General features: G+C 36.6%; 1 protein-coding gene across 1 annotated transcript in view; it reads right to left on the bottom strand.

Annotated features, from left to right (window-relative positions):
- Positions 1-18,926, bottom strand: part of ARAP2 (ArfGAP with RhoGAP domain, ankyrin repeat and PH domain 2) — a 130,051-nt gene that overhangs the window by 38,370 nt on the left and 72,755 nt on the right. The window contains exons 19-23 of the mRNA XM_009275152.1: positions 12,607-12,770; positions 10,234-10,446; positions 7,863-7,968; positions 5,834-5,981; positions 4,905-4,973 (exon numbers count right to left, since the gene is read on the bottom strand). Of these exons, the coding sequence (XP_009273427.1) occupies positions 4,905-4,973; positions 5,834-5,981; positions 7,863-7,968; positions 10,234-10,446; positions 12,607-12,770 (700 nt within the window). The remainder of the gene's footprint in view (positions 1-4,904; positions 4,974-5,833; positions 5,982-7,862; positions 7,969-10,233; positions 10,447-12,606; positions 12,771-18,926) is intronic.

Genomic DNA, 18,926 nt, shown 5'->3' with positions numbered 1-18,926 from the left:
AACCTGATCTAGTTGCAGATGTCCCTGCCCACGGCAGGGGGGTTGGACTAGATGACCTTTAGAGGTCCCTTCAAACCCAAACTATTCTATGATTCTGTGAAATATAAACCCAAATGATAACACGATTCAGTGAAATTTAATATCAGTGACTTGTCATATCTGGGAGACTCAGTAAGCAGACTCCATAGTCCAGCTGAGACTGACTCATACATCATACCTAAGTATTTAGCACTTTCTTACCACATTCTTTGGAGAACTTTTTTCCCCATGGAATGAAAAAAATAGATTTTCAAATGTATACATTTAAATACAATTCCTAATGCATTTCTTTTTAGCCCTTTCTCTCCCCTTAAACTAAAGTAGGAAGTGCCATTTTCTTCTATTTTCTAAGTTCTATTTATACAAGTGTTCTCTCTGAAACTAAAAATAGTAATTTCTAGCAATGTGTTAAGAATGAATGAGAACAAATTTAACAGTTGCATACCACCTAATAAAATAAGAAGCCCCTTCACTGCTGCCTTCCAGATTTTAAGTATGATAAAGCACTGCAAATCATCCCTTTCTATTTATGAGGCCTGGATGGATAAGCAAAGAGCTCCTGAACCAACTCAGACATATAAACGAAGCATAGAAGAGATGGAAGCAGGGGCAGGTGACCCAAGAAAAGTATAGAGCTACTGTCCCATCGTGCAGGGATGCGGTTAGAAAAAACAAGGGGCTGACCCCCTGAAGCTTGCAGGGATGTGAAGGGCAACAGGAAAGGATTCTACAAGTACATAAACAGCAAAAGGGAGACTAGGAAAAACACAGGCCCATTGCTGAATGGGGCAGGGGACCAGGTGACAAATCACACAGAAGAGGCCTTCTTTGCCTCAGTCTTTACTGGTAAGACTGACCTTCAGGAATCCCAGGCCCCTGAAACCAGACGGAAGGTATGGAGCCAGGAAGATAACCTGGTGGTCCTCCACTGAGGGTAAAGAAGCACTTAAAGAAACTAGATGTACATAAGTCCACGGGGCCTGACAAGTAGGACCCACGAATGCTGAGGAATCTCACTAATGTCACTGTAAAGTCACTTCCAATTATCTTTGAAGAGTCATGATGACTGGGAGAGGTTCCCCAAAGACCGGAAGAGCACAAGTATCAATCCCATCTTCAAGAAGGGCAAGAAGGAAGATTTGGGGAGCTACAGGCTGGTCAACCTCACCTCAGTCCCTGGGAAGGTGACAGAGGAAAATCTTCCTGGAAAGCATTTCCAAACACATGAATGAGAACAAGACGATTGGGATTAGTCAGCGTGGACTCACAAAGGGGAAATCATGCTTAACCAAACTGATAGTCCTCTACAATGAGGATACTAGTGGATGAAAGGATAGCAGCAGATGTTGTTTACCTCAGTTTTAGTAAAGTCTTTGACAGTGTCTCCCATAACATCATCATCGACAAGCTGACAAAGTACAGGTTAGATAAGTGGACAGTAATATGGACTGAAAACTGGCTGAACACCCAGGAGACCATTAATCTTCATCAGTGACCTGGATAATGGGACAGAGCACATCCTCAAGAAGTTTGCAGATGGTAGTAACTGGGAAGAGTGGCTGATACATTTGGAAGGAACTCAACAGGCTGGAGAACCGGGCAGAGAGGAACCTCATGAAGTTCAACAAGGGGAAATCCAAGTCTTGCACCTTGGGAGGAGTAATCGCAGGTATCAGTATGCACTGGGGGACGACCAGCTGGAAAGCAGCTTTGCCAAGAAGGACCTTGATGTCCTAGCATACAACAAGCTGATCATGAGCCAACAATGTGCCCTCACAGAAAAGAATGCCAACGGCCTCCTGGGCTACATTAGGTAAAGCACTGCCAGCAGGTTGAGAGAGGTGATTCTTCCCTTCTATTCAGCACTGATGAGGCCACACCTGGAGTACTGTGCCCAGTGCTGAGCTCCTCAGTACAAGAAAGATATGGAACTACTGGAGAGAGTCCAGTGAAGAATCACCAAGATGATGAAGGGACTGTAGGATCTTTCATATAAGAAGAGGCTGAGAGAGTTGAGACTGTTCAGCCTGGAGAAGAGAAGGCTTGGGGGGAATCTTATCAACATGTACAAGTATCTGATGGGAGGGAATGAAGAAAACTGAGATACTCTTCTCAGTGACATCCAGTGACAGGACAAGAGACAATGGCCACAAATTAAAAACACACAAAACTCAATCTGAACACAATAAAACAATTATACTGTGAGGCTGGGCAAACACTGGAAGAGGTTGCCCAGAGAGGCTCCATCCTTGGAGAAATTCAAAATCTGATAGGACACAGTCCTAGGCAGCCTGCTCTAAGAGGCCATGCTTGAGCAACAAGGTAATTAGACTAGATGATTTCAACAGGTTCCTTCCAACCTAGACAACTGTAATAAATCTGTGTCAGGGGAAGTTCAGATTGGACATTAGGAAAAGGTTCTTCACTGAGAGGGTGGTCAGTCATTGGAACAGGCTACCTGGGGAAGTGGTCACAGCACCAAGCCTGTCAGAGTTCAAGAAGCATCTGGACGATACTTTTAGTCATATAGTTTAGTTTTAGGTAGTCCTACCAGGAGCAGGGAGTTGGACTCAATGATCCTTATGGGTCTCTTCCAACTTGAGATATTCTATGATTCTATGATAATTCTGTGATGAGGTAGCAAATTTTGTTTCATTTTTAAGGTTAAAGTGATATTACTATTTTTGGTAAAGAATTTAAAGCTTAGCCATGTGTGTTATGAGAATTAAGACAGAGTCTATTAACACAGTAGGTGTAACCATCAATTCAGAAAGCTGATTATTAATGCTAGAGACTTTGCTGAGAGCAAAATAAGAACAGTTAAAATCCCAGTTCAATCTTTCTATAACTCCGCCTCCCAACAACCTGGAGAGCCCCAGGGAAACCAGTCCAAACAGGCCCAATTATTCATGAAGGTTCCAATTCGATTATAAAGTTTAAAATTTGGAAGACTAGCTTTTCAGGTGCTGGAAGCTTTTTAATAAAAACCTTACCAATTTTAGAAAGCCTAGACTTTTATTTTAAAAAAACAAAAGCAAGCCTCTCTCTTTTTCTTCAATAGGCAGCCTTCTAAATACAATACACCTCAAAGGTGATTTCGCAGTGGTATCTGGAGTGGAAAAATACAGAACAGAACCATTTTATTTGGGTCTTCTCTATATTCCTCACACCTTCAGTTTTAGACAAACGCACCTAGCCAGCAGTTGCTACTATATTATTCAATCCATCAACAGCCTTCCAGTTTCCTTTCTATTTTTTCTCCCTGTCTAATTAAAATGTCTCCACTATCTCTTTCTCTACTCATGAAACTCCTCTCATATCTCCCTAATTTTTCCAGAAGGTATTACAAACATTTAACCATTACAGCTTCTCAGAGTTGCTTGGAAAATGTTAATAGTGTAACAAGCTGTAACAAGCTTTTTTTTGGTTCTAAAACCACAGAAAAGAATGTATTTTAAAGTCTGTGCATTTTTCCACTGTCTGGCTTCAAAACATTCTCTAATCTCAATAAGGTCCTTTTCATGGACCCCAGAATTAGTAAGTTCCATTAAAGACACTTCAACCCCTGCATTGCAGAATGCTTTTAGGGATATAAAATTTGGGGGTTTTTTTGCCATTACCAAGGCAGATGTTTCCATTCTGCAAGACAAACACCAGAAGTAAACTTCAGCTGGTTTCCCAGTAACTCCGTCACTCCCCACCAGGCACCAAAAGGAGGAAATAGGCATTCTACCTTCTATATGCATATTCACAGTAGGCCATTATGGTCAGAAAGCTTCACGCCACTCTGACCCAGACAATAAGGTAATATGAGATAAAAGTAAGACTCCAGATAGCAATTCACAGAACATGCAATTTCAACGTGTATTTGCAAGACCTTGTCTTCTTAATGATGGCTTACAAGGTACCACAAAAGTGTTGCTGGAAGGGGGAAGGCAGCCAACAGACAAAGCGCTATAGATTTTTTTTCTGCTAGCTTTTTATTAGTTTCTAAAGCCCTATAAGCTCCAAAATCACTGAAAGCTTCTCCTCCACTACTTTAGATTTCTGAAAAAGCTTTTAAGCTCCCTACATTTCCTTTTACCTCTCCTAATTCAACTGCCTTGGTAGTGTTATGAAACTTACAATTTTTGCTTTAATTAGGACTGTACACAAATACCATTCAGAGACTGAAACATGGTACCACTTCACTGTTTCTTACCACTCTGAAGTTATTCAAGAGTTGTTACAGGTAAGACTGGAACTCAAGATGATAATAAGTGGCATAAGATCTCCCATTTTCTTACATCGTGTTCTGAAGTTCAGTTTGACTGCTAGTATGTGTCTGAAGCTTCCCCAAATAATATTTGGGCTTCAGGGTTCTAGAAATGGTCACAAAACAGGATGCGGCTAAAGATTCGGATGCTTTAAACTCAAAGGGATGGTGAAACTCTAATGAGGAGAGACCATGTATACCCAAAGCTCATGAAATAATAGAAGTATTAATATACACTTGACGGTATTTAATATGCATGTTTAAAATTAAAAAAAGACAGGTCATCACTTTCACACTTGCAAGTGTTGACCATTTCCTTCTAGTACAACTTATGAAGCATAGTAAAAGCATGTAACCATCTGCAAGTTATCCCAGTGCTCAGGCCAGAACACAATTCCACAGCATGCTTTACACAGAACTGTTTTGCTTTATCTGTTTATGCCTCCTCGTTTTTGTTTCTTTTTATGTCCCTCAGCTCTGTAGTTAACAACACTGGTCACTACACAAACTTAGAAACTTACATTTAGAAATCTAGGTATAAAAAAAAATGTAAACAACAAAATAGTCTTTGTTAAAACTGTTTTCATTCCGGTTGATATCTGCCACTTACCTGAGTGTCTTTCCACCTGGTAATAAAGCTGTTCTCTATATCCATTTGTTTGACCTGGTCTTCATTTATCTGTTTAAAATGGATCATTTTTGATCAATTAATAAGTATAAGGGAGCTAGTATAAAAATTACAACATAAACTAGCAAACACTAATTTAATGTAATAAAGATAAATACAAATATAGAGAAATGCTTACATTTAACAATAGTAAATAATAAATAATAATGTAACAATAATAAATATTGTTACAATTAACAATACTGATAATCATGTTCTTATAGAAGCAGCTATGCAAAATATTGTCAGTTAGAAACAGCACTTCATTGATGGGATTCGTTACTATAAACTTTACCAAATACTTATTAGAAGAGAGAGGACTCCATGAAAAACTGCCAAACAATTTTATAGCAGCACAGTAAACTCTAAACCAAAATGGCTAACATGAATTGCTGCTAGTAGTATCTTTTCTATCCAGTTGGATTTAATGTTCTTTCTAGGCCTAAGGAACCAAACACTTTCTCTAAAGTCTTAGCCTCTGAGCTGTGATTACAATAAAGAACACAGAATTCTTCCATGCTTCAGTTCTGATCAGGCCCATAAAATTTGAATAGAAGTATTATTTTTGATAGTCATAATCTTAAAGTTTTCTTAAAATTAGTATGCTGGTGTCAGCAAGAAGAATGTGCACCATTTTGGAAAACAGCAGCTCACAGCAATCCTATAAATATAGCCTTTCCTACACAGGCTAAGCTAGCTGGGAAATAAAATTTAAAGCAGACAAAGAACAATGTCCACTGAATTAGAGTTCAAAAGCCCTGCAAATCCTCAGACAGTGTAACTAATAGCAAGATCATCTTTCAGAAGATTTTCTACATTTTAGCATGTCTAACAGCTGAGAAATTAGGACGCTTTTAGATAAAGGTACCTACATCAAAAAGCTGCACATAATTTTTAATTAGATCTTCAATTACATTGACTTCTTCACTAGTTTGGCCTTTAGTTTGAAATAAGCATGAGGAAAACACCATGGCTAGATTGTGAGGGTTCATATGATTGATTTCAGAACACTTCTGCACCCTGTTGAAGGAAAAATAAACATATTTAGAAGGTTTCATTGTTCCTTTAATTGTCTGAGGCTCCCCTACGGAACATGGAATGCATTTCAAAAAGAATAATGACATTAAATGCAATGAAAAAAATCTAATATTATTTATTCTTTTTTATATTTATTTCTTTATATTCTTTATCTCACATCTCATTACAGAAATGAAACCTTATACTTTCTATCTGCCTCTCAAGTTACATCAAAATTATTTAGAATAGAATAAAAATATAATAGAATAGTTCAGTTGGAAAGGACCTACAATGATCATCTTGTCCAACTGCCTCATGAATTCAGGGCTGACCAAAAGTTAAAGCATGTTGTTAAGGGCATTGTCCAAATGCCTCTTAAACATTGACAGGCATGGGGCATTGACCACCTCTCTAGGAAGCCTGTTCCAGTGTTTGACCACCCTCTCAGTAAAGAAATGCTTCCTCATGTCCAGTCTAAACCTCCCCTGGTGCAGCTTTGAACCATTCCCACGCGTCCTGTCACTGGATACCAGGGAGAAGAGATCAGCACCTCCCTCTCCACTTCCCCTCCTCAGGAAGCTATGGAGAGCAATGAGGTCGCCCCTCAGCCTCCTTTTCTCCAAACTAGACAAGCCCAAAGTCCCCAGACGCTCCTCAGAGGACATTCCTTCCAGCCCTTTCGCCAGCTTTGTTGCCCTCCTCTGGACACATTCAAGGACCTTCACATCCTTCTCAAATTGTGGGGCCCAGAACTGCACACAGCACTCAAGATGAGGCTGCACCAATGCTAAATACACTGTATTATGTTACGTACGTATATCCTACAAACTTAGGATCTAAGATCAAACAAAATGTGGAATGAAATGAGACCTTTCTTAGTTTCTATACTTATGGTAAAGTTTTCATATCAGTTCTGTTGTTTACATAATGCGTCCTCTTTTGGAAGCAAACACTTTAAAGTATCACAGAATTTTGGCTGTTATACACATGAATTCAAACTACTTTCAGAACCGATATAACAGCATATTAATATATCTGAACTGGATATGCTTAGAAATATCGTTAAACACAATACTTACTATAATCTTTATCCCAAAAATGGTAACAATTAATTTAATAATCATATGAATAGTTTTTAAAGGACATCTGCTATGTACCTGGCTATGTAATGTAATTTCTGAACACAATAACCCGTAAAGAAAACGTTCTACACATTCTCTACCCACTACAATTTACCAGGAATACAATCTGACTTGTTCAATAGATAATATAATATAGACCATTACTATTTAACCATGACACTGCAGAATCATCCAAGACACATTTTTTTGTACATTTGCTGCTGCTTATTTGATCTAGGAATAAGACATGACCTTTGTTGCTTAAACAAGTTTATATTTTGGATATTCTCTACCGCTACCTCAGTTGCAAAATGAAGCATTGATGAAAAACAGAAAGGGTGGCTAATTCTCAAAGTTATTATGTGCAATACAGATTGTGGAGAAGGGCGTTTTCCCTGAAAAAAATCTTCTAGTTTCAAGAACCGTTTCCAACAATCCTCTGGAAGACTAGCAGACTGGGGTGAAATGAGTTCGTATAAAGAAAGTACATCAAAAGTTACCCTACTTGGACACATACACTGGCAGCCCTCTCACTGTAAGGCTGTTCCATCCCATTGATATTTATAGATACCTACTGCTAAAAATACAACCAAAGGAAAAACACATTCTAAATTAAAGGGAATCAAATATAATTAACAGTCACAACTAGGTAAGCTTTTGATGCTTACTAGTTAATGAAACAAGCCACATTTCATGTATGGTAGAGTTATACTGAGAACACATTACAAGAATTTCTCCGCTACAGTGCATCATTTGCATTGACCTGTAAAGATGTTCAATCAAAGCAGCCAAAGTTGCCCTATTGACTGGTGGAAGCGTCCGAATAAAAGCTCCATACTTCCTCACACGTTCCTTTTCATTCTGTGTATCTGCCAGAAAATAATAATCATTGAGCATTAATAACAATGCACACTAAAGACAAACAGCAGTTCTCATTAACTATATTGGCATCATCTAGTCATTTAAAAATTACAATTTACCCAATCAACCTCTTCTTCATAAAGGCAATACTGACAATCTACTATTATCAAAGTCTATTATTGTACACTAGTTCAGGGAAACAATATCAGCAATAAAGAGGGCCAGTTCTATATTCAAACACCATTTGCTACAGTTTGAGACTAAATCCCAGGATAGCAATAGCTTTTCCTCTCAAAGGATATTTAATCTCTAGTTTGTGCCCGTACATGTGTGAGCGCATCTGTGTATGCACAAGTGCAAATGTACTTCTAAGATTTCCCAGAGATAAGAAAGGAAAAGACCTTTTCAACTTTTTAATTTTTATTGGAAAAGTGTCTCAAGGTCCAAAGTAGTTTAAAGATCCAAATATATAAGACTGATAAGAGGAGAGCAAAGGGGAAGGGGTGGTGAATAAGGTGTACAAAGTTACATAGCTGAACGGTGGCAGAGCCGATGATGGGAATTCCAGTCTTGGGAATTACAGTATCTGAGACACAGCCACAGCTCTCTACCTTCAAGTTAAGCCTGCCTCGTGCTGCATAGATACTACAGAGCATAAACCTGCTTTGGGCATGAGCAAAGTTAATGCAAATTTTATTTATTTATTTATTTATTTAGCTTTTTCTTCTCAGTCCCTTGCTTCTCTTGAGTTTCTGAAAAGAAAAAGCACAGAAGAACTCTTATCTCTTCCAGCTGATTGCTAGCATTCTCCACTAACTACCGCACTATGTGTTGATTTCTTTGGTAATTGGAAGGAAAAACAAACAAACAAACAAACAACAAAAACACAGTTTAAAGGTCTTCTACTCTATCTTCCTCGGTGTTTTAGTCTTCCCACAAGTACTTCCAGTGTCACTTAACTGTAACAGAACAAGATTCGCTGCTGTAAAGCTGAAGCAAAATTTTAGCCCCATGAACGGTGATTTAACTTCCTGATTTGTAGCACCATTTTGCACTTTTGTAAAAGAGCCAACTTAAATCTAAGCTGCTACAGATACAACTTTTTCTGATTTCTGATGAGAGCAATCTTGTGGTAAATGAATAAATTCTTAATATTCTTTCCTCTAGTTTGTTCAAGTCGAGGTTAAAGGTCAAAAATGTGTAATATTCATACTTGAATTTCCCAAACTTCTAGTGGTTTATATTAAAGCAAACTCCATATCTTTGAACTTAAGCAAAATCAGAGAGGAATATGCTTTTACTAACTTTTTTAAAGACAAAACTTGCCATACAGTAAATAGGCCTATATGATTTCAATGCACTAATGAAGAAATAATGTTCTTGTCTTAGCTTTTCCTATGCAACTCTTATTGCTACGCATCATCTGCAATTTTATAGCACAGTTCATGAGGGAAAGAGTTTGTTTCTTGCAGACTGTAAATACTGCAATATAGAAAAAAATAGAAATATAGCTGTTTTGTAAGAACGCTATAAAAATCACCACAATTTATGTAATGAGTAACTAATTAATGTATTAGTCTCATGGTTCTGTTTTCAACCATACAGAGACACACATCCTCATGTTATAAATACATCACAAGTTACAGTTTGGGTTGGAGTTAATTTAATTTGAAAGAAAACTTAAGTAATATTTCTAAGGAAACAAAAAACAAGTAACAGTTGTTAACAAGACTACATTGTTAATATACATAACTTTGTTTGAATGTTCATAAAAGTCATTTGAAGAATTTAAGCAGCAAGACTGTCATTTAACTATCATGCAGATGATAGCATCAACATTTTGCCACTTTTGAACTAAACTTCTGCATATGTCAAAAGACAGAGTACACATTTTTTTCCTACTCTAACATTTGTCTATTTCTTGAATTCTACCATCAATGCTTCCATAAAATATTAATCATCACTTCTTACCTTGGCTGATCCAACTATGACACAGTGCAATATCGGTCTACTGTTTACAGATATATTGTCAAGGAAACATAGCTATTTGTTATTATTATTATTATGGTTCACTTAAAGGCAATAAAATAATCTCTGATTAATATAAGTCTATTGCAGCCAAGCTCTAAATATTTTTTTCCTCACTACGATTGTTTTGCCAATTATCAAACAACATAGGTCAACACAGGGCAAGTAATTAAGAACCCCCTCAAATTTGATACTAAAAATGTACATACAACCTTTCCTGTATTGAGTGTTATTGAATGCATTACCTAACGCAGAGATCCAGAACGGGTAAAGTTCTTTAGTGAGAAGTGCATCATCTATTTGACAAAGAAAACTTTTCAATACATCAGTCACATCTTCAAGCTGATGTTTTCCTGCTCTTAGTTTAACACTCCTTGCATCTTTTTTGAAGCTTTCCAGCAGTTCAGCCACATTGGAAGAATTGCCATTCTTAAGGTAGATCTGCTTGCTACCTAAACCTAAGTTACAGAAATACAGGACAGAAAAATAAATAAATGTAAAATCGAGCATTCTTTTAAAAATTCCAAACATTCTTATATGAAAAGCATATCTGGCTGTCAAACCCATCGTATGTCTTACTAAAATCTCTCTGACCTTTTGCACATACTCACTTTGTTAGTACAAACACTGCCAAGTCTGCTTACACCCAACCAGACCTCTTTGCAAAAATACACATCAAAATATTAAGCAAGCTTGGGATCACAATTTCAGGAATACTTTACAGGCAATTCAAATCCCCAAATCTCTTCAGGACTTCCTAAAACAATAGTTTCAAAAGGCACAGTAAAGGAAAGAAGTTTTGCTGACTGGTATTGTATTACACAGAAAACACAGCTATTTTCATGAGCAAAACTCCCACTATTTTATTACCCTACTGATCAACTCAACTTAAGGCCTCAGTAAAGTATTATTGTATTCAACCAACCTGAAACATTTAACTCTTAAAAGCCTCGAGATTAGTAGAAATTATTCCTTGTTTCTGATTCTTCTCACGTTCAGGAAGACATCAGGCAGACACTATTCTTGTATTTTACAACCAAAAACACCAAAGCCCAAAGTCAACTTAAAAGAAAATTCATAGTCTAAAACAAAGTCAAGACTACTTTCAATTACTGCATATGAAAGTAGCCAAAACTTTTTTTTTTTTTAAACTTATATAAGTTTGGCATAGATGTACAGTCGCATTGTTTCTCTTTGTAGAGGTGTTTCCCACATTCCCCACATTTCTTGAAAAAGAATTGTATTTTATACAAAACCCTGCTTTTCTTAGGTACCTGTCAAATAAAGTACTCTGTCAAAACCTATGAAATCATGTCTTATGTTCTTGCAATTCACCTTTCCTGTAATGCCTACTAGCACTACCATTTGATACTGCCTTTGTGTTGTTACTGTCAGGAACAGCTGTGGGACCCGATAGTGTCTGTCATCTGTAGACCACAACGAAAGAGACAACCTTTACCATGATGACACAAAAATACGTATGCATACAAGTAATGCATACAAATAATTCCTTCAGCTTTCAAAAATTTTAACACCTAGTAACGCTGATCCTGAAAAAACATTTTTCAATAAAGATCTAACTTATTTAAAAGACATTAGGAAATTGAATTTTAATTTAGAACACACACGAGCAATTGTTCTGAGTGGTGGACATAATTACCCTGCTTTAACAACATTTCAGTGCATGAAACAGTGTAACCTATACTTAGAATAATTCCTATTGCTAATAATTAAAAAATAATTTAGCAAAAACATTTCTCTTGGTTTTAGGCAATAGTTGTAACCCAGACACAACTATTTACCATAATGCAGTGTTGCCATTCAAAAGTTGAATAATTCCTATTGCTAATAATTAAAAAATAATTTAGCAAAAACATTTCTCTTGGTTTTAGGCAATAGTTGTAACCCAGACACAACTATTTACCATAATGCAGTGTTGCCATATTCAAAAGTTATTTAGTTAAACTTCAATCCCTGAAATAGAAATTAGGCTTTCTCATACTGACAGAGGTTACAGACATTTATCCTGAAGACAGGTTTGTACAGGGTTGATATGTATTTAATATTTCACAAGAAAACTGATGAATTTGAAGTAGTAAAAAGGACACAGACATCATCTGCATATGATCTAATGCCATGGAAAGTTATGTTGGCAAAATTTACTTAAACAAATGGTAACTGACTATATGTCCTTAGGCTATTATGCTGAAAAAACAGCAGCCTTAAGCCTGAACTCGACTCCACAGTTAATATCAGTTTCCCAGAAGATGTGCTGACAAGTCCAGGCCATAGCCTTTCCCGGTTCACATAGCTTATTTTCAGGGCTGAGGTGTTCTGCACTGAGGCACTGGACCCCAAGGCTGAGCTACATCAGGCAAACAAGTAAATTTTTAAAATAGGAAGGTGTCTATAAAGGGCATCTACCAAGTTGCATTTCCCCAAACTGCCCATTCTCAGATGTGTGGCAGTGTACTTCATCGCATCGAAGAGCAGTGAGGCTAACGAGGGGTATGGTTTTACTTTAGGTAATATATAAACTCATTCAATAAGATCTGATGGTGTTGGGGCTTAGGTATTATACAAATGATCTTAGGTTGAATAAAATCCACTATACTTACCATACTGTGTAACAAACGCTATACAGCTGTTTACTATAATAGGAACATCATTTTTGCTGAGCTGCTGATCTTGTAATGCATTACCATCTGTACCTGCTGCTTTTTCAATTGCAGTATACCAGACCATGAAATCCAGCTTCGTATGGCCATGGATGTATAGTGTTCTGAAAAGTATAAAAATATTTTGAATGCAGAAAAGAAATAGAAAACTGATGTTATTGTACTACAGCAACACAGCAGATGTCCAGAAAAAATAAGAAATACTTGGAATAAGACATCAAGGCACTTTCCACCACATAAAGCTGTGGTGGTGGCCTATTGTTACAGCATCTTTTTTTTTTTCCAACTACATTTGTACTAACAGTGTCACAATAAATGAAAGAAGATCCACAAACACTGTCACAGGCCTTTGAAAGGACCTGACCAACATTTTAATTACTATACTTGCTCCTACACTGTGCATTCTTAAGTCCAAGTCAGAGTTAAGCAGGAAAGAGAGGTTTACAGACAACTTTCAATACTGGAAAAGGCTTTCCTTCTTTTCTATTCCCCACCCCCCCACACTTCTGTAGAGGAGCTGAGACACATTGAACTTCCCTCCTTCACACGTATCAAAATGATCACCCTCAGCAAATCACAGAGCTAAGGAACATGTATGAAAAAACTAAGAGCTGAGGTAGAGTAAGTTAATGCAACTCTTTAATTACCTGTTTAAGTCGAAGCATGGCCCTGTTCTGATTTTATTATTTAAAGATGTTACAATAATCTCCTCTGTTTACCCTTGACAGGCTAGCTTCTAAGAGACAATTCCAAAATTGAAAAGTTTAAGGGTGTATGTCCACCCATATGCAGGTATGTAATAAACAACTGGTTTAAGTGTTAAAATAGCAAGTAAACTTTTCTACATACACACTCTTCGTCTCTCACTAAAGAAATGTAAGAGATTCATTTTCTTTAATGACAATTTATTTGCTAATTAGGAAAACTTAAAATGTTCTACTGAACTTCAATGAAAATACTTTCATCAAAATATAAACATTCATTTTTATTATTTAGAGAAAAAAACCCAAAGCATTTTATATAATGATGGAATATTTAATTTCAGATTTTTTTTTATTAGCATCTTTCAATTTTGCTTTTATAAACATTTCCATCCTAGCATTCCTATTCCAATAGGAAGCGAGGATGCAGTCAATATACACACACAGACCCAGGATCTGAAGTATTCTCAGGATCCACCATACAGACTTAGCCATTCAGCAGCAGAGTAGGAGACACTAAAATATTTCACCTTACTGAAGACCCTTTTTAAAAAGCCTCTACTTCACGACTTCAAAACTCATATTAACCACCACACATACCTGGCTAGTAGAAACACTAAGCCTCTCTCTTCCATTAAGAAAAATCAGTAATTTGCATAAAGCTCTCAAATTTTTACGGTGAAATGAGTGTGCCTAATTCAATACTTTCAAACATTTTCTGAAGACCTGTCAGAACCGATATCCTACATGGGTGGTTCTCAACCAATGGCTTCCAAACAACACATCACCCTGACGTCCTCTGGTATTGCTGTAGCCATATATAAGAGGAAATGAAAAAGTTTGAACTGAGCGGAAGAGAGTCTGACAGTGCATGTCACACTATTCCTTTAATACTATTATTCACAGATCAGCAGAGCTTAGGACTATGATTTATAAAAGATTTATGTTTCTTCCCAACACACGAGATGCACACATATTTGCATATTACTGTCTTTTTATTTTCCCTGCAGAACAGCAGGATTCGCATTATGGAATTATACAAAAGGATAAATGGAAGTCTCAACAGATTATTTTCTGTTATCTAAAGAATTATGATATGTACAGGAAGCAGCATACAGTAAAGTGAAAATATTATTACTTCTAAACAAGAAAAGGGCAACTCTGCTGTATATCAAAGACTCAGTACCAGAGGAGGAGAGAGGAAATATAGTAGTGTATTGAACTTCAAAGGTAACTTAAACTTATCTGTATTTTTTCACAGAGATATGATAGTCTAAATCATGTGCCTGTCAATCAACTGTCATGATATATGAATTAACTAAACTATGCAAAAAAGACCATCTTGTATTCTATGGATCTTCCCCTCAATGCACCACATTAGAAAAAAACACGTTAGAACTACCAAAAGATGATGCCCTCATTGTTTTCTAAAATTTGAAAAGTTGTTGAGTTAAATTCAAATTACAGAGGAAGAGGTTACTTAATAATTAACAAAGAAAATGGTGTATCTCTTTAAGTAGCAGTCCTATAGCAACAACACAGTCATGAAAGAGAAGTTGCTGGTAAGAAATATAAACGTGAAAAATCTTGCTGCTATTGTGGAACTCGGATCATTCATGGAAGGAAACTAATTATTTTCCAAAAAATTATTAACTTTGCCCAGTCAAAAATCTCCAGAGTGGTCACCGAAGAAAGTCAGATAAATCAGAGAAGCAATTTCAGCATTTACTACACCACCATAAAAGAGAAAAAGGGAGAAAAGGAAGTGAAACCAGTACCAGACACAGTTCAGAATTCAGTCAGTTTACTGTGGAAGTGGCTTAGTTAAGCTCATCTCAAACCACAGTATTTTTGGCAGAGAGAGAGCACGCCTAGGATGCATTTAAATCATAAAAACATACAATGTACAAATAAGAAGTTTAAGCATTCCTTCTAATTTTAACACTTTCAGCCAAACTTAACATTTTTTTCCTACTTGGAAAGCATTTGTCGATCTCAATGAACCTGGAAGGTGGTATGAAAGGGAAAGGGGAAATAGTTACCAGCAGAAAAGCAAAACTTTCCTCAAAGCACAGTAGAAGTGTTCTGCAGAACTTCATGAAGTAATAGAGACAGTTTTGCAGATCTAGCTTCTGCTTTTCATGTCAATATCATCATCTCTTCCACACAGTTTTCAGAGACAGTAGTAATAACAAATACATGTATTTCTCACTGAACTAATTGCTATTATCAAAACATAAAGTTATATTAAATGCAAGGCTTAAGACTAAGCATATAAACACAAGCTGAAGTGTACTGATGTCCCAGGTACCACAAAACTGGGCACCTTAATATCAAGAATACTTCTAAGCTTATAGAAGTAATCGTGTTTGAAAGAATTTTTACTGCAGTCTTTACAAAGATCTACCTATCATGCAGACTAACAACTACTTTGCACAGACTCTGAACCAAAATGCATTCCTACAATATAAATTCAGTGCCTTCTACAGTACATTTATGTATGTGCTACTTCTTCCAGTTCAAAAAATTGATAAAGAGCACACACGTCATAACAAATAGCAATAGTGACTACATGGTGAATAATGGCAGAGTTTTTGCTCTGTTAAGTGTGAAGAACATACAGTCCATACCCAAGAAATCAATAACGTAAGTACTCAAACAAGAAGGCCCACCGATGTAGATGTCTGCCTTAGTGAATTGAGGCAACTGAATTGGCACAAATGACTGCAGCAGTCCAAGATCACCTAGTCTCAACATCAAGGAAGCTACCCTTAGCTTTTCAACTTTATCATGGACTACCATCACATCCTTCCGCACCAGTAGTCAGACAAACAACATACATGAGCACACGTCATCCACAACAGTGCAAAAGCTTATCTTTAACCCATCTTGCAAAGTCCACTAGCTTTAGCTATGTGTATATGCTTTGTTGCACAACTCTGCATTGGTAAAGTAGTGATACTAAGTGATTCTGGGTAAGGGTTGTGGGGAGGAAGGGTGAGAAACAGACATCAGCACAACTCAGTGCCCTCCGGCAATTTTAAAGTTATTCTACTAATCTACATGTCTGAAAACAGAGGTACTAAGAAGGTATCATTGCTATGAAATTATATAGGAATAATCAAATTGCAACTAAAGCATGGAAATTCCACTAATAATTACAGATACATAACAAAGGTCAGCAATATTTCTTCAAAGGATATCACATCATACTGGAAGCACAAGTCCTTTCACTCAGATGAGTCTTACGTTTAGATTATTTCTGGATTCTAGAATTTTGTGCTCATACCTGCATTTTACAAGAAATATTACTGCTATCATCAAAGGGTTAAGAAGGGTAATTAATGAACCATCAGCATAAAGAAGTTATGCCAGTATGGGGGAGCACCATCTGGATTACATCATGGTCTGAAAACATTCGCTGACACCTAAGAGAGAGCTTAAATGATTACAGAAAAAAAAGAACTTTTGAAACTGAACTGTCTGCACAACTGTTTTTCCTTAAAGTATGGCATTAGAGATTTTGCATTAAATTTTATATATAGAAGATATATTTTAAAATTACTGTACGGAGTTGTTTTCAAACACCTTTCCTCTCTTCAGTGTACAGATTCCTCTGTCGAACTACACAGGAGTAGCTTCTTCTTCACCTATCTACTAGACAACTTCTGTTTGGATGGCAACAAGAGATCGAGTATCACCAGTCACTTCGGGAATTCTACAAATAGACAGGAGAGATCAAGGGGAAAAAAACCCAAACTGAATATGGAGCAAAACAGAGGACATCTCTGTGTGACAGAGGGAAGTGTCAGCCACAGAAATCTGGAAAATGGTTTGCCACTTCTAGCAAGAAGTCAAGAAGCATTTTAACTATGAAAGCAGAACTAAGAGGAGGCAAATGACCATCTGATTATGGCATAACAAAACAGCATAGTGAGAAGTCAGGATTTCTAGCTGGGTTGGAGATAGTTCTAACAGGTTGGACAATATGTTCCAACAGAGATCAGAGTGCAATAAAATTTCAATAGGTGCTACAAAAGGGAGTGTGCTCCTCTCTAATTTACTTTAGCAAAGATACCCAAAACCAAACATGATGGTGGTGGTGGTGGGGGGGGGGGGGGGGGGGGGAATTCTAGAATTAGAAAAGGTCTAGGATTATTGTAAAAATTTAGGAAGTACACTGAGCTTCAAAAACAACAACAATCTTCAAAAGAGAAACAAGTCTTGTTGCTTTAAAAATGTTTTAGCCTGGTTCGGGCTCTCATGACATGCTATTACTTTGCAATGTACAACAGTTTGTATAGTATGATTACCACCTCACATTTCTGAGCTGGTAGTCTTTCGCTGAACATGTCAGAGAATAAATGAACAGCAAGTTGCTAAGTAGAAAACAGGGTAGAGGAAGAGGGGAAAAAAAAACGGGAGGGGGCAGAAGTGGATTGTATTCATACCTAAGACACTTCAGAAAAATCTCACATGCCTTTTGGTAGTATTCTGTCTGAATTCTTGCATTTTATACAAGCTGGAAAGCACTATGCACCTTACAGCTCAAAATCAATTGTAAACTCTTCCTCTGAATAGTTATGGATCAGATGAACGTTCAATTTGTGTACCCTGTGAATTTAACATACACATAAATTTACTATTTTTAAAAAGTCCAGAATTCATAGATTTATTACATTATAATTATTTCAGCAGTAAGACTTGAAGTTTTTATAGTTCTGAAACTGTTTACTTGCGTATGCAATCACTGTTAAGTGAGAAGTCTGTTTCTAACAACTTAAGTCATTCTTTTGCCTACAGTAGCCAAAGGAAAAAGAGTCAAAGAAAAAGGTGTATGATATGTGTAATGTATGATCTTACCTAATTAATCAACCCAATGACTGAGACTTGAAAAAAACGGCGTAAGTATTTGTAAGTAACGGAAAGTTAGTTTGAAGTCAGTAACAAAACAACAGAAGAACAGTATGAGCTTCATTAAGAAAATACTCAAGGTATTTTCATCGTTTCTTCTAATAAAATTTAGCAAGATGTTGTAAGACATTGACCACATTTATTTCTTTACGCAAAAAAGGGTAGGGTTTTTTTTGTTTTGTTTCTGTGTTTTTTTGTGGTTCCCCCAAAAAAACTTTTTCTAATTCTGGAAAAATCTTACTCATTTTGTTTCATTCTTGACATACTGTTTTTTGGGATTTTATCATTTATCCTGCATTTAAGTGACTAACAAATTAACATGAAAGTTGTCAATAGATCAGTATTTAGTGTGTCTTCCTTGTGATCAGTCTATGCCAAACTTGGCATTAGACAAGCACTGCTATAAAATAACAGACAAAATAGGAAAACCTAGAAACTATAATATATCATTTAGTTGATGCTGATGACTTCTCAAAGTTATCAATTAATTTATCTAGGTGTCCTGGTTTCAGCTGGGATAGAGTTAATTTCCTTCCTAGTAGCTGGTACAGTGCTGTGTTTTGGATTTAGGATGAGAATAATGTTGATAACACACCGATGTTTCAGTTGTTGCTAAGTAGTGCTTACACTAAGTCAAGGACTTTT

This window comes from Aptenodytes forsteri, unplaced genomic scaffold (genome assembly GCF_000699145.1).
Source record: "Aptenodytes forsteri isolate BGI_AS27 unplaced genomic scaffold, ASM69914v1 Scaffold305, whole genome shotgun sequence".
Classification (NCBI taxonomy): domain Eukaryota; kingdom Metazoa; phylum Chordata; class Aves; order Sphenisciformes; family Spheniscidae; genus Aptenodytes; species Aptenodytes forsteri.
Note: the sequence above shows the minus strand (reverse complement) of the source record. Positions and strands in the feature narration are given on the sequence as shown.